This window comes from Anabrus simplex, chromosome 1 (genome assembly GCF_040414725.1).
Source record: "Anabrus simplex isolate iqAnaSimp1 chromosome 1, ASM4041472v1, whole genome shotgun sequence".
NCBI classification, from domain to species: domain Eukaryota; kingdom Metazoa; phylum Arthropoda; class Insecta; order Orthoptera; family Tettigoniidae; genus Anabrus; species Anabrus simplex.
The window spans coordinates 787,838,916-787,863,799 of NC_090265.1; the positions used below are offsets into that span (position 1 = coordinate 787,838,916).

The 24,884-nt window shown below is 39.5% G+C and overlaps 1 protein-coding gene across 1 annotated transcript in view; it reads left to right on the forward strand.

Annotated features, from left to right (window-relative positions):
* The window catches only part of cysu (Curly Su), a 231,237-nt gene that overhangs the window by 98,333 nt on the left and 108,020 nt on the right, over nt 1-24,884 (forward strand). Inside the window, exon 4 of the mRNA XM_068227559.1 lies at nt 19,421-19,497. Within this exon, the coding sequence (XP_068083660.1) occupies nt 19,421-19,497 (77 nt within the window). The remainder of the gene's footprint in view (nt 1-19,420; nt 19,498-24,884) is intronic.

Here is a 24,884-nt window from a genome sequence, read left to right on the forward strand (position 1 = left end):
GTAATTCTTCAGTAGTGTCCTCTAGAAGAGAATGTTCACACTTCTTACTACAGGCAAAACAAAAATACATCGAAAACGACACAGTTCAGAAACTTCAAAATTTACAAGTAGGGACATCATCTGAGAAACTTGAGAATTAGCACTGTAGTTAAAGTTCATGCTTCCTCCAGTAGGAGATTTTCAACTGCCGCAAATTTTAAATTAGCGGCGCGGAGGTGTACCGCCCGGTACAATTATTATTATTATTATTATTATTATTATTATTATTATTATTATTATTATTATTATTATTATTATTATTATTATTTTATTATTTTATTATTTTATTATTATTATTATTATTATTATTATTATTATTATTATTATTATTATTATTATTATTATTATATTATTTTATTATTATTATTATTATTATTATTATTATTATTATTATTATTATTATTATTATTATTATTATTATTATTATTATTATTATTATTATTATTATTATTTAACAGTCGTAGCAGCGCACAAATATTCACTTCATAACTAGTTTACTGATACTAAGGCCCATCATCAGTGAATTAAAAATTTAAAACGTGTTGATCGTCACTAATAGTTAGTATTTTCAGTTTTGCATTCCTAAATTTGAAGGCTTTATAAAACAGTGCTGATGGTTCTATTGTTTGTTGTTAACAGATTGGCTTTGAAATTTTATAATGATTATAACTCAGGTTGTAAGAGATGGTAATTTTCAATGTTTGAGTCCAGGAAACTTTAAGGTATTTGTCTGAAGCACCGCATTTTAAATGCCACAAGTATCGTTTTTAGTTAACGTCCAAGTTTATAATGCATATAATAACATTGTCCAGCTGAATGCTCTTAAGGTCTTCATAAGTAGTGAGAGTATCATAGTCGAAGTGCACCATTCGCTCCTTTCGGTTTGAACTATCTGACATCTGATTTCAGTTGAGCAGGAGAATCGAACTCGGAACTCCTTTGACCATAGGGAAGCATAAACATAGTAGTGAGGAATCCTAAAGTGCATGTGTTTGGATCACGTAGCCATAGGAATTGCTCCCAAGTTTCAGTGCCAGGCTCTCTTCATGCCTGATCTCCCTTGATCAAATCATGTTCTCTTCTCACCATGGTACTTGGTTTATGAGGTCTTTCTCTGTCCCGAGAGGGGTCAGAGCTCTAGAGAGCTCCACACGACACCTGTTACTGGCGAGGCTCGCCATAAATTATTCATGACAAGCAGCAGACAATACTCAACACGATCGGTAGCTACTAATTGTCTCTTCACCTCAGACTTATGAATGGTGAGGTGATTTACTCCTTGTATGTCGTCGAGACCGCAATACTCCAGCTGTTACCGAAGATATCCACCGTCATTTATCAAAACGAGCGAAGAAAACTTATTTTTTTCAATGCCGCGGCAAAATTGATACCTTCTACAGCTCTGTTCTACATAGACAATGGACTCAGGTGCCTGTCTTTCACCCGGAGGACACCTGTTCGATTTCCACAAACTTCCACGTGGAAACAATTGAGGAGCTACGTGACAGTGAGATAGCGGTCCTGGTCTGGAAAACCAAGAATAACCGCCGAGAAGATCCGTTCCGCTGACCACGCGGTTTTCTTTTTGTTTGATCTACGTTGCCCTCCAATCCCTAGATTTTCTCTTGCCTATCCTCTAAAGCACACCGCCACTAACTGACACTACCTTGCGTGGTTCAATCCATTCTCCCATCAAGTACGTGCCTTCGCTTTTCACAAGTTCACGGTGGATTCTAAAAATAAGCAGATAGTCATCATTATTGTTAAATAATAATAATAGTATTAATAATAATAATAATAGTTTTAAGTCACACTTAGTACATTTGCGGTTTTCAGAGGCAAGGTAGTTTCAGGAGTTCTCTTCTTCGGCTTTTTTTAAATGCTGGGAGGTTTTTCATTTGCATAGTATTCAAAAATTTGTTTTATTAATCTTTCTTCATCCATTCTGTACAGGTGACCAAAGAATTATAATCACCTTTTTTCTGAAAACATGATCTATTTTTTCCGATACTTTGTATAAAACTTGTCCTCGTGTCCGTTTGCCATTCTTCCAAATAGGTCCCATAATTTTTATTAGAATTATCTTCTCTGTTTTGCTATTTTTTCCCTCTGTGAAGATATTCAAAGATTGTGCTACATATAAGGCTGCTGGAAGGATTTCAGTTTTGTACTGTTTGAATATAGCGTTCCTGGATACTGACATTTTGTTGTAAATATTCCTTGTTGCGTGATAAGCTATTTCCATTCTGTTAATTCGTGCCTTCATGCTCTTCTTTTCTACCACTCTTATTGGCATTACTCTCCTAAGTATTTGAATGGTATTTTCTTTTTTTTACCATTTGCTTTACGTCGCAACGACACAGATAGGTCTTATGGCGACGATGGGATAGGAAAGTGCTAGGAGTGTGAGGGAAACGACCGTGGACTTAATTAAGGTACATTTGCCTGGTGTTAAAATAGGAAACCACATCTTTAGGGCTGTCAACAGTGGTGTTCGAAAAGACTGTCTCCCGAATGCAAGCTCACAGCTGCGCGGCCCTAACCGCACGGCCAACTCGCGGTTTATTATTATTAATATATTTTATTATTTTTTTGCAATTTGCTTTACATTGCACCGACACAGATAGGTTTTTGGCGACTATGGGATAGGAAAGTGGTGTGAGAGAAACGACCGTGGCCTTAATTAGGGTACAGCCCCAGCATTTGCCTGGTGTGAAAATTGGACACCTCGGAAAACCATCTTCAGGGCTGCCGACATTGGGGTTTGAACCCACTATCTCCCGGATGGAAGCTCACAGTACGTGGCCCTAACCGCACGGCCAACGGTATATATTATTATTATTATTATTATTATTATTATTATTATTATTATTATTATTATTATTATTATTATTATTATTATTATTAAGAGGCAGGACTTTAAAGAAGAAATAGGTTAGAAGGGGCAAACTTACTGGACCGAGTAACAAGTGTAGTCTAAGCTGCACAACGGCTACGCTGTGAGTTTTGCTTAAACAATAAGGGTTCGGGCTATCATAACCCCTAGAATGTATGTTATTCTCACTACATTACGAAAGAGCGGCCTAGACGACACCTCCTAATAACGAAATTAGCTTGCGTTCTAACCTATTACTGCACAAAAATCCGGGATCTGATTATTATTATTATTATTATTATTATTATTATTATTATTATTATTATTATTATTATTATTATTATTCATTTTTCACACTTCCATGGTAATGATTTTCAAAAAATTGTACAGATTTTTGGAAATCAAAGGAAAATAAACCTTAATTTACACTACATTTGTACGCAGAACTTGAACCCATAAATATTTACGAACAATTCCAGTCGTGGCAATGATCACCGTCTTTTGCATAATCTTGTAGATGTTGGTGTTGACATCTAACTTTTTCAGCCTTTCCACCAGATATTTAGCTACAGCAGCTGCACTCAGAATGATGATTGGTACAATTATCACCTCTTCATTGTGCCATAGTCTTTGAATATGTTCTGCCAGTGGTGTATACTTGTTGATTTTCCCGATATACTTTATATTGGATATCATTATTATATTACTAGTAGTAGTAGTAGTAGTAGTAGTAGTAGTAGTAGTAGTAGTATTCGCTACAGCTACCTTCACACACATCGAAATAGTATAGCTTATTACCCAGATATTATGTATAATTTCTAGTGGTATTGAGAGCCTGGCACAGCCGTTCTAAGGCAGACCCTCCGACGAGGATGGACTCTTCCGTGTATATATGTTGTGCGTGGTGTGCGAGTTGCAGGGATGTTGGGGAAAGTACAAACATCCAGTCACTGAGTCCAGAGAATTAACTGTTGAATATTAAATTCGCTCGTCCCGGCCGGAATACGAAGACGCTGAATACTCAATGAGACAGCGCAGTCTGGTGGAGGGGGCGATGTGACTATGTTACATAAGACAGTAGCCGGACACACCTCGGCCTACCTGCAGACCTTGCAGCTCGGGCGTGGTCCGCCAATTATCATAAGCTACACCACTTTTTACTGCTCTGTGTGTGTGTGCAAGCTAACGGGATAGCGAGGGAACTGGGTCAGTGTGGCCAACCTGTTTGTCTCACCAGGTTCAAATTTAGGAGCGTACACAGAGTGGGGGATAAATCCATCCTCATCCCCCCCCCCCCGACTCCGAAATTTTGAAGTTTAGAACATGTGATTAACTGTGGCAACAATGTAAATGAAGATTTTAGGTGGCTCATTGTTTTGCTTTTAATTTGAACTACGTATTTGGCAACAATGTATTGACGCTTCCATCAATAAAGATATATGATTTTTTCTTCTAAAAGAAATCATCCTGAGCCAGTGGATTTCATTTTCGCACTTAATATTTTGGACAGTGATATTTTTCCAGCGAAACATCGAGTACCGAAACTGTTTGCTGTCTTACTAGCAACCACTGCCACACCAGAACGCTCTTTTTCATCCCTGAAATATTTAACAGATTTGCAGAATATGACTGAACAGGAAATATTGAATGTGTTAGCTCCTTTGTATGTGCACAAAGAAAAACCTGCGACAGTAGAAAATATAATCCAACAATTTGTTCTACGTCTCGCCGAGACAGATGGGTCTCATGGAGACGATGGAATTGGAAAACCCTAGGAGTGGGAAGGAAGCGGCCGGGACCTTAAATAAGGTAAAGCCCCAGCATTTGCCTGGTGTGAAAATATAAACCATGAGCTGACGAAAAGCGCCAGGAGACGTCTGCTAGTGTAATCAACACAAACACAAATGTGCATTAATTAAATCTCTGGCTTGGTTCTAAGAGGGCCAATGTCATTTTATATCGAAATTGATGTAGTAACAGACTCAAACGAGTTTTACCCTGACCTGAAATATATTAAAAGTTCCAATGTCTCTGATAAATATCAAACCAACAGTTAACGTTTAATTAAATAAGACCTTACCAATGAAATGTCGTATGGATTTCAGTGCCGGGATATCCCAGGAGGGGTTCGGCTCGCCAGATGCAGGTCTTTCTATTTGACACCCGTAGGTGGCCTGCGCGTCGTGATGAGGATGAAATGATGATGAAGACAACACATACACCCAGCCCCCATGCCATTGGAATTAACCAATTAAGGTTAAAATCCCCGACCCGGCCGCGAATCGGATCCAGGACCCTCTGAACCGAAGGCCAGTACGCTGACCGTTCAGCCAACGAGTCGGACACCTTACCAATAATGTTAGATTACCGACAAAGGTTAGAGACAGGGGAATTTTAACAAACACGATAGAAAATATCAGTAATTAATCAGTTGATTTCCATAAAGAAAGTGTCATTTAAAGTTAGTGACTGAGAAAAAGAGTTGGAAAATTATAAGCAAAACTTCAAATGTTCATAGCTCGAAAGCAGGTTTTTTTGGTGTTATTTTGAAAAATTATATAGTGTTTCTAATTTCACCATTTTACTATTTAAAATCCCCCCGAAAATAATTTCTGCGTACGCTCCTGGCGACATTAGATGCAGCCCATGAGAGCTGCGCAAAACGACGCGTAGATATATTTGTAAGAGATGAGCCTTGTTCTGTATTTCAAAATGTAGTAAATTCGTTCAAAGCTTCATGCTTGAGCGCATTGTTCGATGGCTGTTTGAACGAACCAAGCTTGAAAATACACTCAACGTTACTGAAAAAGTGAGTCTTGAACTATCTTTGCTGTCTGATCACAATGAGCAGAAACTAGTCTGGGCAAATATAGGTGGTCCAAATCTCGGAACTTGAAGAGCCTCACTGGTCGGCTCACTAATCCCACGTGCACTAGTTCTCCATTTATAAATTCCACTGAAGTTCAACTTGTACGATTCCAGCGAGACTTAGCGGATATTTTAGTTTCAGGAAGTCAAATGCAGTGCATCGCTATTGACCTATTGACTGACGAAAAGAGTGGTTGAATGGGTGGCTACATTTCTATAGCATATAACTCAGAGAATTGTGAGTAGGTGAATCATTGTCTGATCCAGTAGTCAATTTTTAGAAAAGGGAGGGGGGAGTTACTCAAGGATATATAGTAATACATAGACGTTTAGAACCGTGAACGCCTGCGAGTCTCCGGTTAGATTATCTGCCTTGCAAGTATTTACAATGGGCAGTGAACCTTCCAGGCGGCTTCGAATTGCTCGTAACTCGTAAAAAATGACAAAAGGTGTGTAGTACAGTAGTTTGCACGACAAGGCGAAGATCGCTATATAGAAATATATCTACGAGTGTACAGCATTTTATCACTCTTTACATTTGTATAGCGAGTTTTAATTTATTTGCCCATCCAGTCTTCAGCGTACTTACCTAAGTCTCTGTACATTTCAATTTCGTATATCAGAATTCTTGTAAAACTGCATAATTTTTACTACGTAACACATGCCCTACATATGCAATTTTTCTGAATTTGATGGTTGTAAGCGGTTTGCTCTTATTAACACCTTTTCACGACGGGTATGTTCAAGCCACGAAACTCTGAGCCATAGTTCTAGAGCTTCCAATCGTTTTATGGTGGCCTGCTTTAATGGGCAAGGTTCGACCCCATACAGCAGAGTGGTAGGGGCTGTGGCGGTGGTGATGATTGTTTTAAGACGAAGTACAACAAGACAACCATCCTCTATTAACACTACTCAGAGGGGAAAATTGGAAGGGATCCTACACTTCGAAAAATGAAGGCAATGGCCAAAGAAAGACAAGGGCCACGAACGTCGTCCCAGGCCTCGCCCTCGGGGCCGGGAAAAACAAGAGTTGACCAGGGGAGATCGGATATGAAAGAGTGAGTAGAAATGTAAGGAATCAGCAAAGGGCACCATGGTCGCCAACCCACGCTCCCACGATTAAGAGCCCTTTAGGCCCCTTTCAGTCACTTCTTACTACAGTCATGGGATACCGTGAACGTATTCCATCGCCGCCAAACCACAGGGGGCTAATCATACGCTACCGAATGTTTAAAATTTAAGGCTTCATCACGCAATAATGTCTTCATTTTCTGGAACGTAGGTTTTCTAACGTAGAGTTTCCAATTCAAAGACAAAAATATTTAAATTTATTCACTTGCTGGATTTGTTGACCTGTGAGTTTCATAGAACCTTAATTTACTTCTTCTTTATTGGATAGTACGATTTAACATTTAATAACATTAATAACGGCAATAATTATTAGTGTTGTTCATAGAGAAATTATTTTTCTCTTTAAATGTTTTAATTACTGTACCGTTGGTTTCTTTGAAATATTTTTTACACAGCAGCTTCCAATTGGTAGAAAGAGAATTTAAAATAATATTTATTATGTAACACAATTTTTTTTAATCTCGCTGCATTTGAGAACATGCAAAGAAAAGCAATGTCATGTGCGATATCTCAAACGAACAAGAGCTCGTTCTCCGGCAAGTACCAAGTAACATTTATACCGCGATATTGAACTGTAAAACCAGTTTTATCTTCCGCAAACTGTTAATCTCTCAGCGGCTGGCTACGGTTCCACACTAATGAACAGTTAATTGGACAGAGCGTTATGTCACTCACTGCACACTTTCCCCTTTAGGATCGCTAGCTTCCTCTCTTGTGACTCTCGGCTTGTTCAGTATAATACAGGAATGAATAGAATATTTTCTGCTCCAAATCACGGATGACCATCATTGGGGACAGACTATTCGTTATTGTAATCGTAATATACATATGACGTTAGTTTATACCAAGCGGAGTATCCACATATGCTAATGCGCTACGGCACTACATTCGTCATTAATTTAATCTTCATTAGCTTCTCAACTGAGGTTGGCGTCAGGAAGGGCATCCGGCCGTAAAACATACGTTAAAATATCATCTCAACCTCGATCCCGGATCACGAAATCAGACTAACCGGGTAAACATGTTTAAGGTTAGTTTATCATACGAAGTAGCCTACTTCAGATATTTCTGCTAACAAAAGTTACAAAATTATTTAAAATGGGCTGCAACTGCGGTACAACTCAAAAGTCTAATTTCTGAGATAAATGACTACAAAGTTTCTCTTGGTATTAAAATGCAGTAAGCATACGATTAGTTTATGGAATAAAGAGCAAGCGATACTAAATTTACGTAGCTCGATAGAGGTTCAGTTACTAAGAATGTTACTTAAAAATTGACCTTCATTCCCCTTGCCGAACGCATGACCTAGATGTTCTGAGCTGTGTTACACCAGGCCTGTCCAATGCGCCTCGATGCACCTGCCATACATTTTTGCGCCCTCCAAACGCAGACTTAATTGTACTAACATTAAAGGTACCTGAAATGTTCAGAATATTTTTTCAACAAACTGGTAATGGTCACCTTTTTCACGGGCATTCCGACAATTCTGATAACCTCTATTTTTCTTTTCTTCTCTTTTTAAGTTGCTTTAAATCACGCCGACACAGATAGGTCTTATGCGATGTCACCTTCCCCTCTTCATAGTTTAGCAGTACTCATTCTACAGACCACACCCTCTGATATTCCATGTGCTGTGTGCTTTTGAAGTACATCGTGTATTGTGGCATGTCTGTACATCTAATACCTGCTTTCTGTTGAATGCTAATCGTTTCATAGAAAGGCTGGGGGATGAAGTGAATATGTTGAGTCTTGGCATTTCCCAGTACAATACTTTCCAGGAACCGATAGCATTGTGAATATTTCATAAATTCTTCCCCCTCAGCATTCTCACCAAGCATTTGCAGTTCATGGCCGGAATCCTCAGCAGAATTTGGACTGCATTGTGACTAGAAGCACTGTATTTTATTTGCACTTCTCTAACTTAATTTAAAACTTTATTTATATTCAGTGAAGAATTACATTTTCATTGCTTCAATTTTCATTTATACTGTGTCCGAAATGTATGCACAAGTTATTAATTAGCATTGTTATTTTATACAGTGATTCTAATCAAGACTAAATGGTTACGCATCTACAGTTTTAATAGTAAATGTGAGGATCAATAGCGTTCGTTAACTTACAGCGAATATGCCACGCCCGATTTCACACTAAATACGTGAATACGATATGTTTAAAAATATTCATTCAGTATTAGCCTATATTATTACTTTTTTATTATTATTGTTATTATGTCCGACTCAATGACTAAATGGTTAGCGTGCTGGCCTTTGATCACAGGGTCCCGGGTTCGATTACCGGCAGCGTCGGGAATTTTAACCATAATTGGTTAATTTCGCTGGCACGGGGGCTGGGTGTATGTGTCGTCTTCATCATCATACTCATCGCGAGGCGCAGGTCGCCTACGGAAGTCAAATCAAAAGACCTGCTCTTGGCGAGCCGAGCATGTCCTTGGACATTCCTGTCCTAAAAGTCATACACATTTCATTTTTTCATCATCATCATCATCATCATCATCATAAAACGGTGCCCGCGCCTCCTTAACCAAGAGTCAGGTGCGCCCAAGTACACGAAAAGTTTGGACAGCCTTGTGTTACTCTATTGCTGCTATATCTGTTTATAGATTATGTTGAACTAACTATCTTGGGAGTTTGCGGGTTATAATAAAATGCTAGAGTACTCTGTGAGTTGTGCAGCTGACGAGCGGTGTCCGGCAGATGTCTCTTGAACGTATCATCATCAGACACAAAGACATTCGAATTATTTCACAGACTTAGTCGCTGTTAGCTACATGTTCCTTCTCCGTTCTCACCTTTTTTGGATTTATTCTCCTTCTTTCCTCAGGTAATATTAAATACTTCTCCATTGTTTCTCCCATTCTCTCTTTAACAACTTAAAACAAGATTGTACAGCTCATTTTCAGTTTGAATTGTATATCCCTTCCTAACGATTCTTCTTTTATCGATGTTCGCCATCTTAAAACCACTGCATTCATTTTGGTTCGTTTCCAGCTTCTTTTCTTGTTGTCTAATAGTTCCTCTGTGCTTTTTCCTCCTTTCTTCTATTCAGATGTTATTCCGTTCCTTCTTTTCTTTCTCCATAAAAACCCTTGATATTTGGTATCAATATCCTAAAAGTTGTTCTGTCCACTTTTATATTTTTCCATTTATATTCAGTATTTTCTCTGATTTTTCTTCTTTCAAACGTTAGTCTCAGTTAGTGGAGCAGGCCCGAGTGAAGTGTTGTAACACACGTCTGCCACTGCCGCACACGTTATCCAACACCCGCGGCTTGTCTCGGTGATGAAAGAGCTCACTTTCCCCCACAGCAAAGCGGCAGGTGCTTGCTCCCACGCGACGCAGTGCAGCACTTCACATCGCTGACAGTTTTATTATTGGCGGCACGTTTCACTTCACTCTATTGTCCAGGCTTTTGGCACATGGCAGAGCAAAATGTAGCTTCCACGTAAGTCTGAAAAGCAGTTCAGTTTTTGATTATTTATGAAGTGAGTGAGTTTAAGTTTCTGGCTCATTTTGCTCAACTGAAGGTGAACTAACCACCACCGTATCACCCAGTAACGTGTGCAGGTGGATCAGAATTTGAAGGCCGTGAAAGTTTCTTAGCCGAGAGTGTTAAGCGAAGGTCACCCTCAAGGATGCCCAGTGTTCACCGGTTTTCAATATCTTGTTAATATCTCATTAAACTATCTCAGGTCCTCCCACACATCCTTGAGGAGACCTGACACTGATGATTTGAAATTTGAAACATTTATTGACAGTTAATTATCAGATGACGCGTAGTCAGTGTCAAGAATTTCTCCGGCCGATATTCATAGCCCTCCTATGTTGACCATAAATGCCAACGCACTATCGCTGAATTCACGCGATTATAATGTTTCTCTTTTCTTTAACAACTGAACTGACTCCTTAGGATAGCGTTACAAGTTCATTTCTTTCTCTTCGTGTAGAGATTCCTCAGTGTCTTATATTCCTTCATATGTACGCTGACCTACTTCCGTATTTTTCTGTCGACGCTCTTTCGTTCCTTTTTTAGCTCTTCCTTTCGGAGTGAAAACCTTCCTAATTGATCTCCAAGATGTTTAACCTTTTATAAATTTGTCCTCGTTTCCTAAATCCATGCTGTAGTGGACTTCTTAATCCAAAAGTAATCATATATTTGTTTGATAAATTTATTTATATTCATTCTGCAAAGATGTCCTAAAAATCCCAGCGTCGTCCTCTTCATGGTCTCCAAGAATCTCTCTATACCTTCTCACATACCGGCACTTCTTTGTTTCCATCCTCACTCAGTCTAAAGAGCGCCCATAATTTTTTTGAGGATTCTTCTTTGTAAGAACTCCTCTAAATTGTACTTAATGGACGGACATTCACTGGCTTACAGGATTAGTGCTTTAACCACGATGTTGTAGTGTTTTACTTTTGCATTGCAGGATATTAACTTCCCATTGTAGATGTTTTTTGCCGATCCGTATACTCTCCCCATTTTTGAGATCCGATTATCCACTGAGGATTTTTCTAGTCCATTCTCCTGTATGGTCTCACCAAGGTCGATGAACTTCTTAAATCTTTCGATCCATCCTATCTCTGTTTCGAGCAATATTTGATGTTCGTCATAAATGTTTTGTGTTCTTCTTTCGAGACCTTCAGTCCCGCTTGGATGGGAATTCTTTCCAAAATATTAATTTGTCTAGGCTTTCTGATAGTATAGCAAAGTCATCCGTGAAAGCGAACCAACTGACTTGAATCCCTCCTGATTTTCTCCCAAGGAAGATTGAAGTTATACCTTGTCGTTCAAGTTCTGATTATTATTATTATTATTATTATTATTATTATTATTATTATTATTATTATTATTATTATTATTATTTCGTTATGCCCATTCATAGAGCGCGTTGGAACTTGATCATTGACTTGATAACTTTCACCTTGCTATTCTTTCAAAATCTCTTCATGAACTCACTGTGTTGCCTCTTCTGTTCCTCTGACCGCCTTGTACCAGTCCTGCTGCTAGTTTCGACCGCAAATGTGTGTTTATTTATGAGGTCCTGAAGACTTTACGGTTTTTCGTGATGTCTTCCCCGATGTTCAATTCATTCAGGTCTCCTCTTGTTTCCTCTGTTAGTATGGGAGTTGCTAAATATATATTCCTATGTGTAGGACGCAGAGAATGTTGGTTCAAGAATATGACTTCACATGTCTAAGAGATAGGTACACGTTCGGTCAGTTACGCAAATATCAATAATGAAAGTAAAGTAAGATTATTTTGAATTTTCTAGCCTTATCCTCCTTGCAATTTCCTCCCAGTGGTACGGTAGTATACATCCGCTATCCCCTACCTGTCGTAAGAGGCAAACAGGGGTTGTTCCTCTTTCAAATCCCGTTAGCAAGCCCACACCCCTTTCTCTCACACTGTCATACAGAATTAGCTTCAAATTTCTTTAGGACTACCATTTCAATAATACCATTGGAATATATTTACCCTGTAGTAGGCTTCATGGAACGTCAAGGCTAAGGACAAAGACCACATCGATGCCTTTGAGATGTGGTGTTGGCGTAGAATGCTACGTGTAGCTTGGATCGAAGTGAGAACAAATAAGTCCGTCATTAAACAGCTGGATAAAGTGAACCGTCTCTCTACACGTGTCAGTGAAAGAATACCTCAGTTCCTTGGGCATATCTTAAGGAGGGATGGAGATAACCTGGAAAAGTCTATCATAGAAGGCAAAAGACCACGTCGAAGGACAGCAAGCAGCTGGCTAGATCAGGCTAGGAAGATAATTGGCCTTCCTCTTCAGATCGTCCTAAGAAAAGCTGAAGATCGAGTTGGATGGCGACACTTTGTGAAACATGTAACTCTCTACAGACAAAACAATGGGGTCACGACACTCAGTAATGAGTAATACCATTGATGATGATGAGTAGGCCTACCCTGTGAGTAAGAGGAGAAAGTGCTCTGAGGAAGTAATTTACAATCCAGGGCAGTTTTAAAGCAAGTAGCCTACGTTTCTTAAAACATGCAATTGCTTTTATCTACAATAAAATTTTCACAGCTTCTTTCCATGCATTAAATGTTGCTTGAGACAGCGTTTTTATCAGATTCACCTGAAATTTTCAGAGAATGTTTGAATATATACAGGAATTGAAATTAGTTTTGTATTTTATTACCAGTTGAATATTATCTTCATATTTTACTTCTTAATTAGCACGATCAGGCTATTGCCTATTGAATGAATAATGAACACTGAAAAAAAAATTCCAACTGATAATGCCCGACTGAAAAACCCGCAGTTGTTATTAAAGATATGAGTATTTCGGTTAAGTCTGCCAATTCACAGCCCAAAAAATAGAAAACTCTGACTCAAGAAGCATTTTCCTTGCAACATATAAAAGTAAATATTATTTTTCAATAACTTTGCAACAAATTAACTAAGGTAAGGGTGTATTCTGCCCGAAGTCAGGTCCGAACTTCCGCAGAGGTGTGTCGGAGCCGGAGTTTACGTACGGTAGGGTGGCCAGTTCCTTTCTGCTCCTCCATTCCCTTACTCCCCACCAACAGCGCGTGGCAACCCATCCTAATCTTGACCACGCCCAATGTTGCTTAACTTCGGAGATCTTACGGAATCCAGTGTTTCAACACGACTACGACCGTTGGCACTAATTAACTAATCAACTCCAAATTTTTTGTGGTGCAATATCAAATTAATATGTGCTTTCGTTTTAAATTTAGTTTTGATAAGTATTGTAGAAGTTCCAAATTTCAGTCATGGGTCCCTTCAAGAGGAAGAACAACTGGGTAACCACCCTCCATTAAAACTAGGGAAGGTAGGAAGTAAAAAGGAACGGCTGTTTCAAAAATGAAGGATAGGCAAAAGAGAGAAAAAGGATCCCGAAATGGCGTGAAAATGAAGGACTCTCTTGGTTGTGTAAATACAATACCGTCCGGGCCAGAAGGGACCAAGTGTTGAACAAGTGAGGTCGGATAAGAGGACTGATAGAGTTGGCTACACGTTCCGAATTTGCATTCGGGAGATGGTGGCATCGAATCCCACCTCCCGCCGGCAGCTCTGGAAATGGCTGTCCGTAGTTTCCCACTTCACACCTTAATTATTGCCACGGCTGCTATCTCTCCTATACTTGTCTCGCGAAAATACTTCTGTGTTTAAGCAATATCAAAAAAGGTAAAAGCGAGCAGCCTGACACAGAAATGGGGAAGAAATTCCAGATTGAGGCAAGGGCTCCATTGTCGCCAACCCATGCTTTCACGCTGAAAGACCATAAGGTTCCCTCTCAGTCTCCTGTTACAACATGCAGAGGATGCCGGGGAAGTTATCTGACGTCCCCAACTTCAGTGGGGAAACAATGAAGGTGACAAGAAGGGAAATCCTTTAGTTAGAACACTGTCCTTGATTAGGGGGATCAAATATATACGGGATTTAATTTTTGTAATTCATTTATTGAAAAACACAAGGCAATTACAAGTTATTCTTTCCACATAGTTTCCTTCTTGGAAATGCATTTTTCCCAGTGTATGGAAAGCTTTTTGATGCCCTCATCGTAAAAAGAACAGGGTCATGTCACCAGCCAGTTGCGCACGAAGTCATCTTCAAATCGTTGCCCTCCTAGAGCTTTTTTAAGCGGTCCGAACAAATGGCAATCGCAGGGCGATAAGTCTAAGCTGTATGGGAGATTGTCAAGTGTAGTCCAGTGCATTTCCTGTAGCTTGGAAACAGTTAGAGCTGCAGTCTGGGTGGCGCATTGTCGTGGTGGAGGATGACTTGTCGAATAGTCTTGTCTCGTCTTTTGCGCCGATATGCAACTCTCGCCTCGTTCAACAGCTCGTAGTAGTAAGCAACATTCATTGTGCGACGCTCATGCAAAAAAATCAATCAAAAAAATTTCCCGCCGATCGAGAAAAACGGTTGTAACAAACTTGCCAGCTGACAGTCGAGTCGTATTGCTGATATTCCACACGTTCTCGTCCTTCCTTGAACTTTCAATGCCAGATAAACATACGAGTCCTTGACAATACTTGGTCACCGAACTGTGCAGTCAATCTCTGGCAAATTTCCGCCACTGTAACTCCTTCACAAGCATTTTTTAAATTATGCGTTGCACAGAGGAGGGGTGCAACTGTTGCTCCGACAACGTAAGCGTTACTAACGAAACGGCGGGAAATATCTAACAGCGTGCTCTCCCCACTCCTAACGGTCCCGTCTAAGCATAACAGAAGAGCGGGGTCAGTCCTACCAACTGTTGATGTTCAGGAACAAAACTCCCGTTTATATTTGATTGACCTTCGTATGATTGCCTATCGTTGGGAAAGAAATAAAGAGTATGTTCAGATGTTTCGAACAACTGTTAACAATTTAAGGAGCTATCATGATTTCTTCGTCATTCACAATTTGCTTCGGGTAGACATGTGTGATCTCTCTTACTGGAGCAATCCGCACGGAATTGAGGACGAAGGGACTTCACCTGCTGCCTTGCAGGTCAATGAGTTTGGGAGCTGAGTTCAGTGATGAGCCGCACGTCCTTGCCAGGAGCGCTTTGGAAAGTGTGACGTAACATCTCTACTTCTAGCAGCACTCTGGACACCTGAACGTTTAAAGGTCCATTTACTAGGTTCATACCTAAGAAACTGCCAACTCCAACACGACCAATCTTTGTTTACCACCTAACATCAACTAGGGTTAAACATATACATAATATCTATGTCCTTTAATTCACCAATGGGGATGTAAAATGCAAAAAATCACACTTATCATTTCAAATTTCTGCCACAGCTTTAGGTACAAGACTCACAGAAATTATGCCTGGGGGTCATCTGAAAATTTGTATTACAAAATGAATCACCGGTAAAAAAAAATTGAGACACGATCTCACCTAGCAACAGTGCAGGCTGTGGTGTGAAGTATTGACGGATGGCCATTACCGAGAGACATATTAGCAAAGAGGGGCATTCGAGTACAGATGGTCGATGTGATCTTGGAGGCTATGATGCGAAGTATTTTAGATGGCCATGACTGAGAGAATACCATCAAACAGTGGCGTTATGGTCGATATGATCTTGGAGGCTTTGATGTAAAGTATTGATGGATGACCATGACTGAGAGACATACTATCAAACAGTGGCGTTAAAGTACAGATGGTTGATGTGAACTTGTAAGCTGTGATGTGAAGTATTGATAGATGACCATGACTGAGAGACATACTATCAAACAGTGGCGTTATGGTCGATGTGATCTTGGAGGCTGTGATGCGAAATATTGATAGATGACCATGACTGAAAGATATACTATCAAACAGTGGCGTTAAAGTACAGATGGTCGATGTGACCTTGGAGGCTGTGATGTGAAGTATTGGTGGATGGCCATGTCTGAAAGACATATAGAAGACCTTATCTCATTATACTATAGAGAACTGATTATTTCTTTCGTCATAGTTTCATAGGCCCTGAGTCAGTTTCCCACTTTCGAGGCACTTGTCTACTGCAAATTCCATACAATGTCTCTCGAAAGTGATTTGTTAGATGCAAATAAGTTAAACGTTATCACTTCGAGTTTCATTCACTGAAAGACATGTTTATGATCATTTGATTCCCCAAAGGTAATTTGACACCATTTGTGTATGAGTTAAAATAATTTTTATAAAAGTTAATAACATTGTCACCTTTAATAAAGTCTTACAAGTAAGTTCCCTATAAAATGGTTTGTTAAAGTACAGGTGATTTTTCTTTCATTTTGTACATAGTTAATACTTAATTTTAAAGTTTTACAATCTGTCAAATATACTGTCCCATTAATTTTAAGAGGATACCTGCATAATAAAATATTTAATTATTTACAGAATATTAAATGTTAACCTTTTCAGGTATTTCCTAGTTTCTTTAATATTGCACGAGTAGAAAACTTCACACTTTCATACTATCTGGTGGGTCCGTTCGTATCGTCATTTAGAACGCCTGGAAGGTATGCACATGCACCTCACAGCGTGGACGGTCAAATTGCCGGCTTAACTCCTAGCATTCCAGTGCAAGAACACTGTGTTATCGTTTCTGTAGAGCGGGTTGTGGACTCCCAGGCTGAATATTCCTGCTGTATGGATCACAGTGGGAACGAACTTATGTTCCCATCAAATAATTAAATGGGCTGTAAAAAATGAACATTTCTTTAAACAATGAACTATTGAAAAAGAATAATGAATTTACTTATCTGGGCTATAAATTATAGAGAAGAAGTTGACTTGCCACCTAAAATCACGAAATATACAAAACGTTTGGGTGTTATAAACCAGATTATGAAACTATCTTTAGTTCAAAAGCGTACCCGTATAAGTGTGTATAAAACCTTAGCAACCCCAGTGCTATACCATGGAAGTGAATAATGGACAATAAGAAAATTGGTCGTAATAGATGATATGAAATACGTGATAATAACCGCGGGTTATACCCAATGTGATCATAAAATAAATTAAAAATACTGGAGGAACTCAAAATCGAATAAGCAGTTTGATATACTGTACATGTTGTATCAAATCTGAACCGCAAGATTTCAGGAATGAACTCCTCATATGAATCGGTTATTTCAAAAGGACACGCTGTAAAAAATGTCAACTTTTCGGAAGTAAAATAATTTAACACAATTAATCAAGTATTACTGATGAAATCTGAAGTCCGTACAGATTTTTCACCTTTTGGCGACGTTTCGTGATGATAGTTTGTTCTTCAGCAATGTAGTTTAATAACAGAAGCATTTAAACCTTTTGAAGAACACTTGACTTACGCCTTCCTTCTCTCAAATTGTTCATAAACCATTTTTGATGCAACATTTATAAGGAGAAATGTTTTAGAACCAGAATCCTTCTTGAGGCGTCAGAAACTGCTAAACACCTGAATAATTGTAACAAAGGTGACGACTACATACTGGGTATATCATGGCTACCCTCCACAATTAACTCGTCAGCATCTTTCTCCTTGACTCTGGAAACCCTGGAACGAACTACATTTCTAACAGGGTTTCTCTATCTTGAGTCTAACAGTTTTCTTTCTTCATTTGTATTGCTCTGAAGACAATCTTGGTAGCAAGAACGTAACGCTTCAGCGTACAATATTTTCAACACAACCTGTTATTGTTGTTTGAGTCATCAGTCCATAGACTGGTTTGATGCAGCTTCCATGCCACCCTATCGTGTGCTAAACTTTGCATTTTTTACATAACTGCTGCATCTTACTTCTGCTCTAATCTAACTGGCATATTCATATCTTGGTCTACCCCTATCATTCTTACCTCCCACACTTCTCTCAAAAACCAACTGAACAAGTCCTTGGTGTCTTAAGATGTGTCCTATCATTCTATCACTTCTTCTCGTCAAATGTAGCCAAATTGATCTCCTCTCACCAGTACGGTCCAGTATCCCTTCATTCGTGATTCGATCTATCCATCTTACCTTCAGCATTCTTCTGTAACACCACATTTCAAAAGCTTCTATTCTCTTTCTTTCTGAGCTAGTTATCGTCCATGTTTCACTTCCATACAAAGCTACGCTCTAGACGAAAGCCTTCAAAAACGTCTTTCTAATTCCTACATCAATGCTCCAAGTGATCAAATTTATTTTATTAAGAAAGGCCTTCCTAGCTTTTGCTCGTCTGCATTTTATGTCCCCCTTACTTCTGCAATCGTTAGTTATTTTACTACCCAAGTAAAAATATTCATCTACTTCCTTTAAGACTTAATTTCCTAGTCTAATATTAACTCTGTTCGACTGCACTCCATTACCTTTGATTTGGACTTATTCATTTTTATCTTGTACTCCTTACCCAAGACTCCATCCATGCCGTTCAACAGTTTCTCCAGATCTTCTGCAGTCTCAAATAAAATAACAATATCATCGGCAAATCTCAGGGTATTGATTTCTTCTCCTTCGATTGTGATTCCCTTTCCAAATTGCTCTTTGTTTTCCTTTAATGCCTGTTCTGTATAAACATTGAAAAAGAAGTGGGACAATCTGCAGCCTTGCCTCACTCCTTTCTGGATCGGTGCTTCTTTTTTCAAATAACTGTATTCTTATCACTGCATACTGATTTTCATACAGATTGCAGGTAATTCTTCGTTCTCACTATCTAATCCCGAACTTCAGAATGTCAAATAGCTTTGTCCAGTCAACGTTATCGAATGCTTTTTAGAGATCTACGAACGCCGTGAACACGACCTAATATCCTCAGAATTATATAATGCCATTTAGTGATCGTGAAAGTCTACGTTTTAAATTTTGTGACTCTTGATAACTTTCCACGCCAGATTTTCTTAAAACTTGTGGTTAGGTGAAGGCCACAGCTGCTATCATTCGTTCCCTTATCCTCGTTAAGGACGAATTTGATTTCATCAAAGAGCTTCCAATGAAGAACTATAGAAAAGTAAGCCAGTTAATTAGTCTGAAGCTGGTGCCTCACAAGTAGGTCTATATACTGATACAGGTGTGTTTTCTGTTACAGCGGCTATGGCGGCCAACACACGTGCATCACGTACGACGCAGTCAACCAAGCCTACATTCAAGCCAGGAAACGGATCCGTAAGTACATTCCTCACACCTGAGCAATATGTTAGAACAGCAGTGGCAGTGGTCACAATGTGCGTCTCCGAAGCGCTATTAGCTAGTAAGAGATGCAGTGGTCGCCAGCACAGACATATCCTTACTGCCGACGGATGAGACGACCATTGTATGATCTATTGCAGGGATGGCGAACCTACGACACATGTGCCCTAGACGACACGCGAACACGACTTGAGTAGCACTCCGCACAACATACTAACATATTTTGATGTTTTTAACATGTAATAAATAGGTCGAATATCTAGCAAGAAAACATATTTTAACATTACGCTTTAATTGAAAAAAGTATGTTAAAATTAATTCTATGGTCGTATTTTTTTTTTTAAATTTTACTATAATAAAGGAAAAATGTACCTTTCTTAACACTTACCTGTTTTTAAAAATGTAATTTTCAGTGCTTTTCAAAATAAAATCGTGATACATCCAGTCGAATGGATTTATATGTAATGCAGTCTAATATGCAAATGGAGTCAAATGAGAGGTAACATTATGATTTTATTGAAAAATAACCGATGGAACACTAGACCGTAAAAATGTAATAAACAAGACCTCAATTGACACGCTAGTCGGTAAACGTTCGCCATCCTTGATCTATTGTTTAGACTGCAATGTAGAGATCTGATATATTGTATTTGTTACAATGCAATTATTTTTTAATATTGAGCCATTTGACAACCTCTCATGGACAACCTTGTAAGATGGGCCAAGTATTGTCCACCAGTTCGTCGTAACCTGGCACCTTTCTGTTAAAACACAAGCAGCAGAGACTGGTAGTAGATATACATAATTCTTACAGGAGGAGTTCAAGGGATGAGAGACGTTTTCAATCACCTGGTGGTGGAATAGGAAGTACAACTGAGTGAGGAAAAATTCAAGAGTGCGGACACTTTTTCAGACAGTCGAACATAAATTTATACGAAGGAATTGTCAAGTCATAGAGGCTGAAATAAGCATTCAATGTAGCCTTCGTTCATAGGAACCCGGGTTCTATTCCCGTCTTTGGCTAATTCCTCTTTGTTCGGGGACTGGGTGTTTGTGTTCGTGTTAATACACTTCCCTTCATCTCCCAATCACCACAGAAACGCACATTAGTGAATACAACCTTCCACATAGTGTTGCCATTAGGAAGGGCATTTTGCTGTAAAACTAGGTCAAATTCACATCAAATACTAAGTCTAAAGAATTGGGAAAAGGGCTAACAAGAAAATGAAGAAGTATAAGAGAAATTTTATTTCGTTTACAGGTCGCACCAACACAGAAAGGTCTTATGGCGACCATGGGATAAGACCGGGCTGCGGATGGGAAGGAAGCATCCGTGCCCTTAATCAATGTACAGCCCCAGTATTTGCCTGGTAGAAAAATGGAAACCACGGAAAACCATTTTTCACGGCTTCCGACAGCGGGGTTCGGACCTATAAAATAACTAATAATAAATAATTATAGAATGTTTAGTAATGCTTTCATTTCAGCTTGAATCATACCTATTCGACAGATCGATAGATATATTTATTTGAATTCTCGCTGTTAACAAGTCCTCACTAAAAGTCTTGGCTTACAGCCAATCAGGTTTTCATGTTAATACACGTTCCAGAGATCGGTGTCCGAGAGCCAAAAAAGGAGTTTACATATTGTTAGATGTATTTCCATTAAAATCGGCTAGCAAAATTCCAGATGTGGAGAGAGAAAATGGCATTACCAATCACCTGTTGGACAACAAGAGACTTGTCTTTGTGTGTTTTACTATTCGCCCTACGTCGCACCGATACAGAAAAGATTTGTTTTTGTTTTTTTTACAATTTCCTTTACGCCGCACCAACACAGAAAGGTGTTACGGCGATCGTAGGATAGGACAGGGCTACGATTGTAAAGGAATTGATAGCCCTACAATTCGTCTGGTGTGAAAGTGGGAAACCAGGGAAAATCATCTTCAGGGCTGTCGACATAAGGGTTCGAACCCACAACCTCTCAAATGCCAGTTCACATCTACGTGATCCAAACCACGTGCTGGGTGTTGTCACCAAAGTCTGGACAAACACCATTGTGAAAATTAAATGGCGTATGGCTTTTAGTGCCGGGAGTGTCCGAGGAGATGTTTGGCTCGCCAGATGCAGGTCTTTTGATTTGACTCCCGTAGGCGACCTGCGCGTCGTGATGAGGATGACACATACACCCAGCCCCATGCCAGCGAAATCAACCACTTATGGTTAAAATTCCCGACCCTGCCGGGAATCGAACCCGGGACCCCTGTGACCAAAGGCCAGCACGCTAACCATTTATCCATGGAGCCTAACAACGCCATTGTAACGACAATACGTTCACAAGGACAGATGTTGAGGGCTACTAGCTAGAGCATTCAGCCTGGTGCTCGCGAGCACGAATGCCCCTAAGGTCCTCGTTTAAATTCAATCTCTGTTGAACGAACCGGAATAATTGTGTTAGTACCGAGCGAGTGGCTGTGCGGTTTGGGTCACGTAGCTGTCAGCTTGTATTCGTGGGGATAGTGAGATAGAACCCCACTGCCGGCAGCCCTGAAGATTATTTTCCGTGATTTCCCGTTTTTTGCACCACACAAATGCTGAAAATGGGTCTTAATTAAGTAAGACCACAGTCACTTCCTTCCCCATCGTCGCCATAAGACCATCTGTGCTGATGAAACGAAAAACAAACTGTAAAACGACTTAAAGTGTTATTTTCGATCCGTTGTGTAGTATTTTAGCGACCTCGAGGTTTTTAATTATGCTACCAATACTCCACTAGTCTGCTTTGAAATACATACAATTGGTAATAATGCGGCTGTTGGTGCAGAACTTGAACTGATTGATCCCAATGTTGAAGTCTTTGTTAGAAAAAAAGAGTAATTACAGCCGTTTTTGAGGAGCAGAACATTCCAAAAGTTTCCAAATACTGCAGAGTGTTCCTCTCAAATATCTGACTATGTACGAGACGAGTTACCTATACGTCAAAGCTGCGTCAGTTACGAAATACCTGAAGGCAAAGCAGACGAGATTATCTGATTCACGTGTTCACGTGTGACATCTACAGTAACCTCTGACTGTAGTAAGAGGTAAATTTCTCTTTACTATGAATAAATTCCTATTTATCAATGATTTGTCTGTGAGAAGTTTCCGTCTGTGTCTACCGTTTCGTCATCAGCCATTCTGGACATCACTGAAATTTGAGAAACTTTTAATCTCAAGGACTCCATTAAATTAATGCGTGTTAAAGCTTACTGAAGATGTTCGTTTTGATGGTGAATATGACATTTTTATAAAGGAGAGAAACAACTTTTCCCATTGCGAAAAATCAAATGATCTCACCCATCAAGGGCTGCTAATTTCACATGGCTACCAACCATAATACATAGCCTGCACGGTTGCTATGGTTACACTTCCGTCACACATTTTTTCGCGTCACGTTACACAAAGTTTTGGATGACCCCCGGCCACAAGATATATTTGTGTCAAAAGTCTGAGAACACCTGCAGTAAAGGATATCATTCTATACATTTGTATGTGACTCGACATGAGTGCGAGTTTTCATTTGTACCTCAGTATAACTCACGTACAAGTACAGCGATTGACAATGTGCTATTCACCCAGCCCATTATGTGAGCCACCTGGAACTGTGACAGTTGTCCTACAGTGTGTTTTTCTTGACATAGGCTGTAAACTGAACACTATCTAATCGTCATTTGAACACTAAGGACGCTTGTTACGCAGCCAGTAACGTCACATTTATTTTTTCTTTAAGTTTTTTACGTCGCATCGACACAGATAGATCTTACGGCGACGATGGGACAGGAAAGGGCTAGGAGTGGGAAGGAGGCGACCATGGCCTTAAGTAAGGTTACAGCCCCAGCATTTGCCTGGTGTGAAAATGGGAAACCACGGAAAACCATCTTCAGGGCTGCTGACAGTGGGGTTCGAACCCGCTATCTCCCGAATACTTGATACTGGCCGCACTTAAGCGACTGCAGCTAACGAGTTCGGTCACATTTACTTTAGAGAGAGAGCTCATTCACCTGACAACCGCTCCTATTAGAGAATCGAAATGTTCGGCCTCCCAATCAGTTCATATGAACATTATTTCTTTTCTCTTTTGTTTCGATTAAAGCGAAGTTAGAGTTATGAATCAAAACTGAAATTTTCAACCATCAAGGGCAATGACTTTCTCCTTCTGATTTTATTGGAGGAAGAAAATCCAGTACATAGAATTTCAAGTGGGGAGGTACAAATGGTGTCTAACAATCGCCAATGAATGTTTCAACCCAGAGTCCGCTATCGTATGGATTATGATGGCCGGGATAGTTTTTTATTTTTAAGAAGTTCAGAGTCTCTTAAGGAATTGTCCCTCCAGCGCTAATCATAATCACAATCAGTGACCTACCCGTTTATCACAAACTTGTTTCCGAGATTCTCAGTCCATGGCCTTTTTCTCATCGCACACTCATCGAGGCTGTCGTACATATTCTTATCCTACAGTGGTATCAGTCACCACACCCGTACCTTCGCCCAGTCGATGACAACAATATCAGCTCATCTTGTGAATCCATTTGTGGAAATACAGCCAATTTCTTCATAAATCTCCAGTTTTCGTTGTTTACGGTGCCTTTTAGCAAACATTGTGGAAACTGTATTGTATCGATTGATTCCCATCAGCTCTCCCTTACAACAGAACTGTACATAAGGTAAGGTTTGGAACTCGTAGCATCTTCTTCAATGGAATATATTAAGGCTCCTTCCAGGAAGAGATGAACTTGGATAACATTGTAGTTCATTTTATTGTTTAAGTGTGCATGACATACCTCTGTTATTTCTGGTCTAAGCGTTTCCTTTCTTCCAGTGGGAAAATAATACTACTTCCTTACCCTTGTATGGTGATATGGAGAAACTTCTAAAGGAATATTCACGGAGCACTTTTGGGTCGAGCTTGGGGATAGGGTTTTCGAGATGTGCAACTTGATCCTTGTTAGGCGGCAAGCGTCGAAGGCAATGGGTTATTTAAGTACGAAGTTCTCTAGTGGCACCTTAGTGATACGGAACCAGAAATAATGTCAGAGATTTACTGCAGTATTTAAGAAAACACTTTCAGTCACTCCGGTGTCTCTGCAGACTATATTTGTTTAACGAAAAGTAAAGCCTTTCATAACATAACCTGCCAAGGCATTTAACAAGTTAATTAAGATACGAAACCACAGGGAATACCTGGCTAATTTAATGAATTGAATGTCGTCTGAATGGCAGGACTTCCTGATCTCGGAATGAGACCTCAGTCCTGGAGTGTTACATCAGTAAATAAACATATGTAATCATTACCTAACACCAAACACCTGCTGAAGGCGTTGT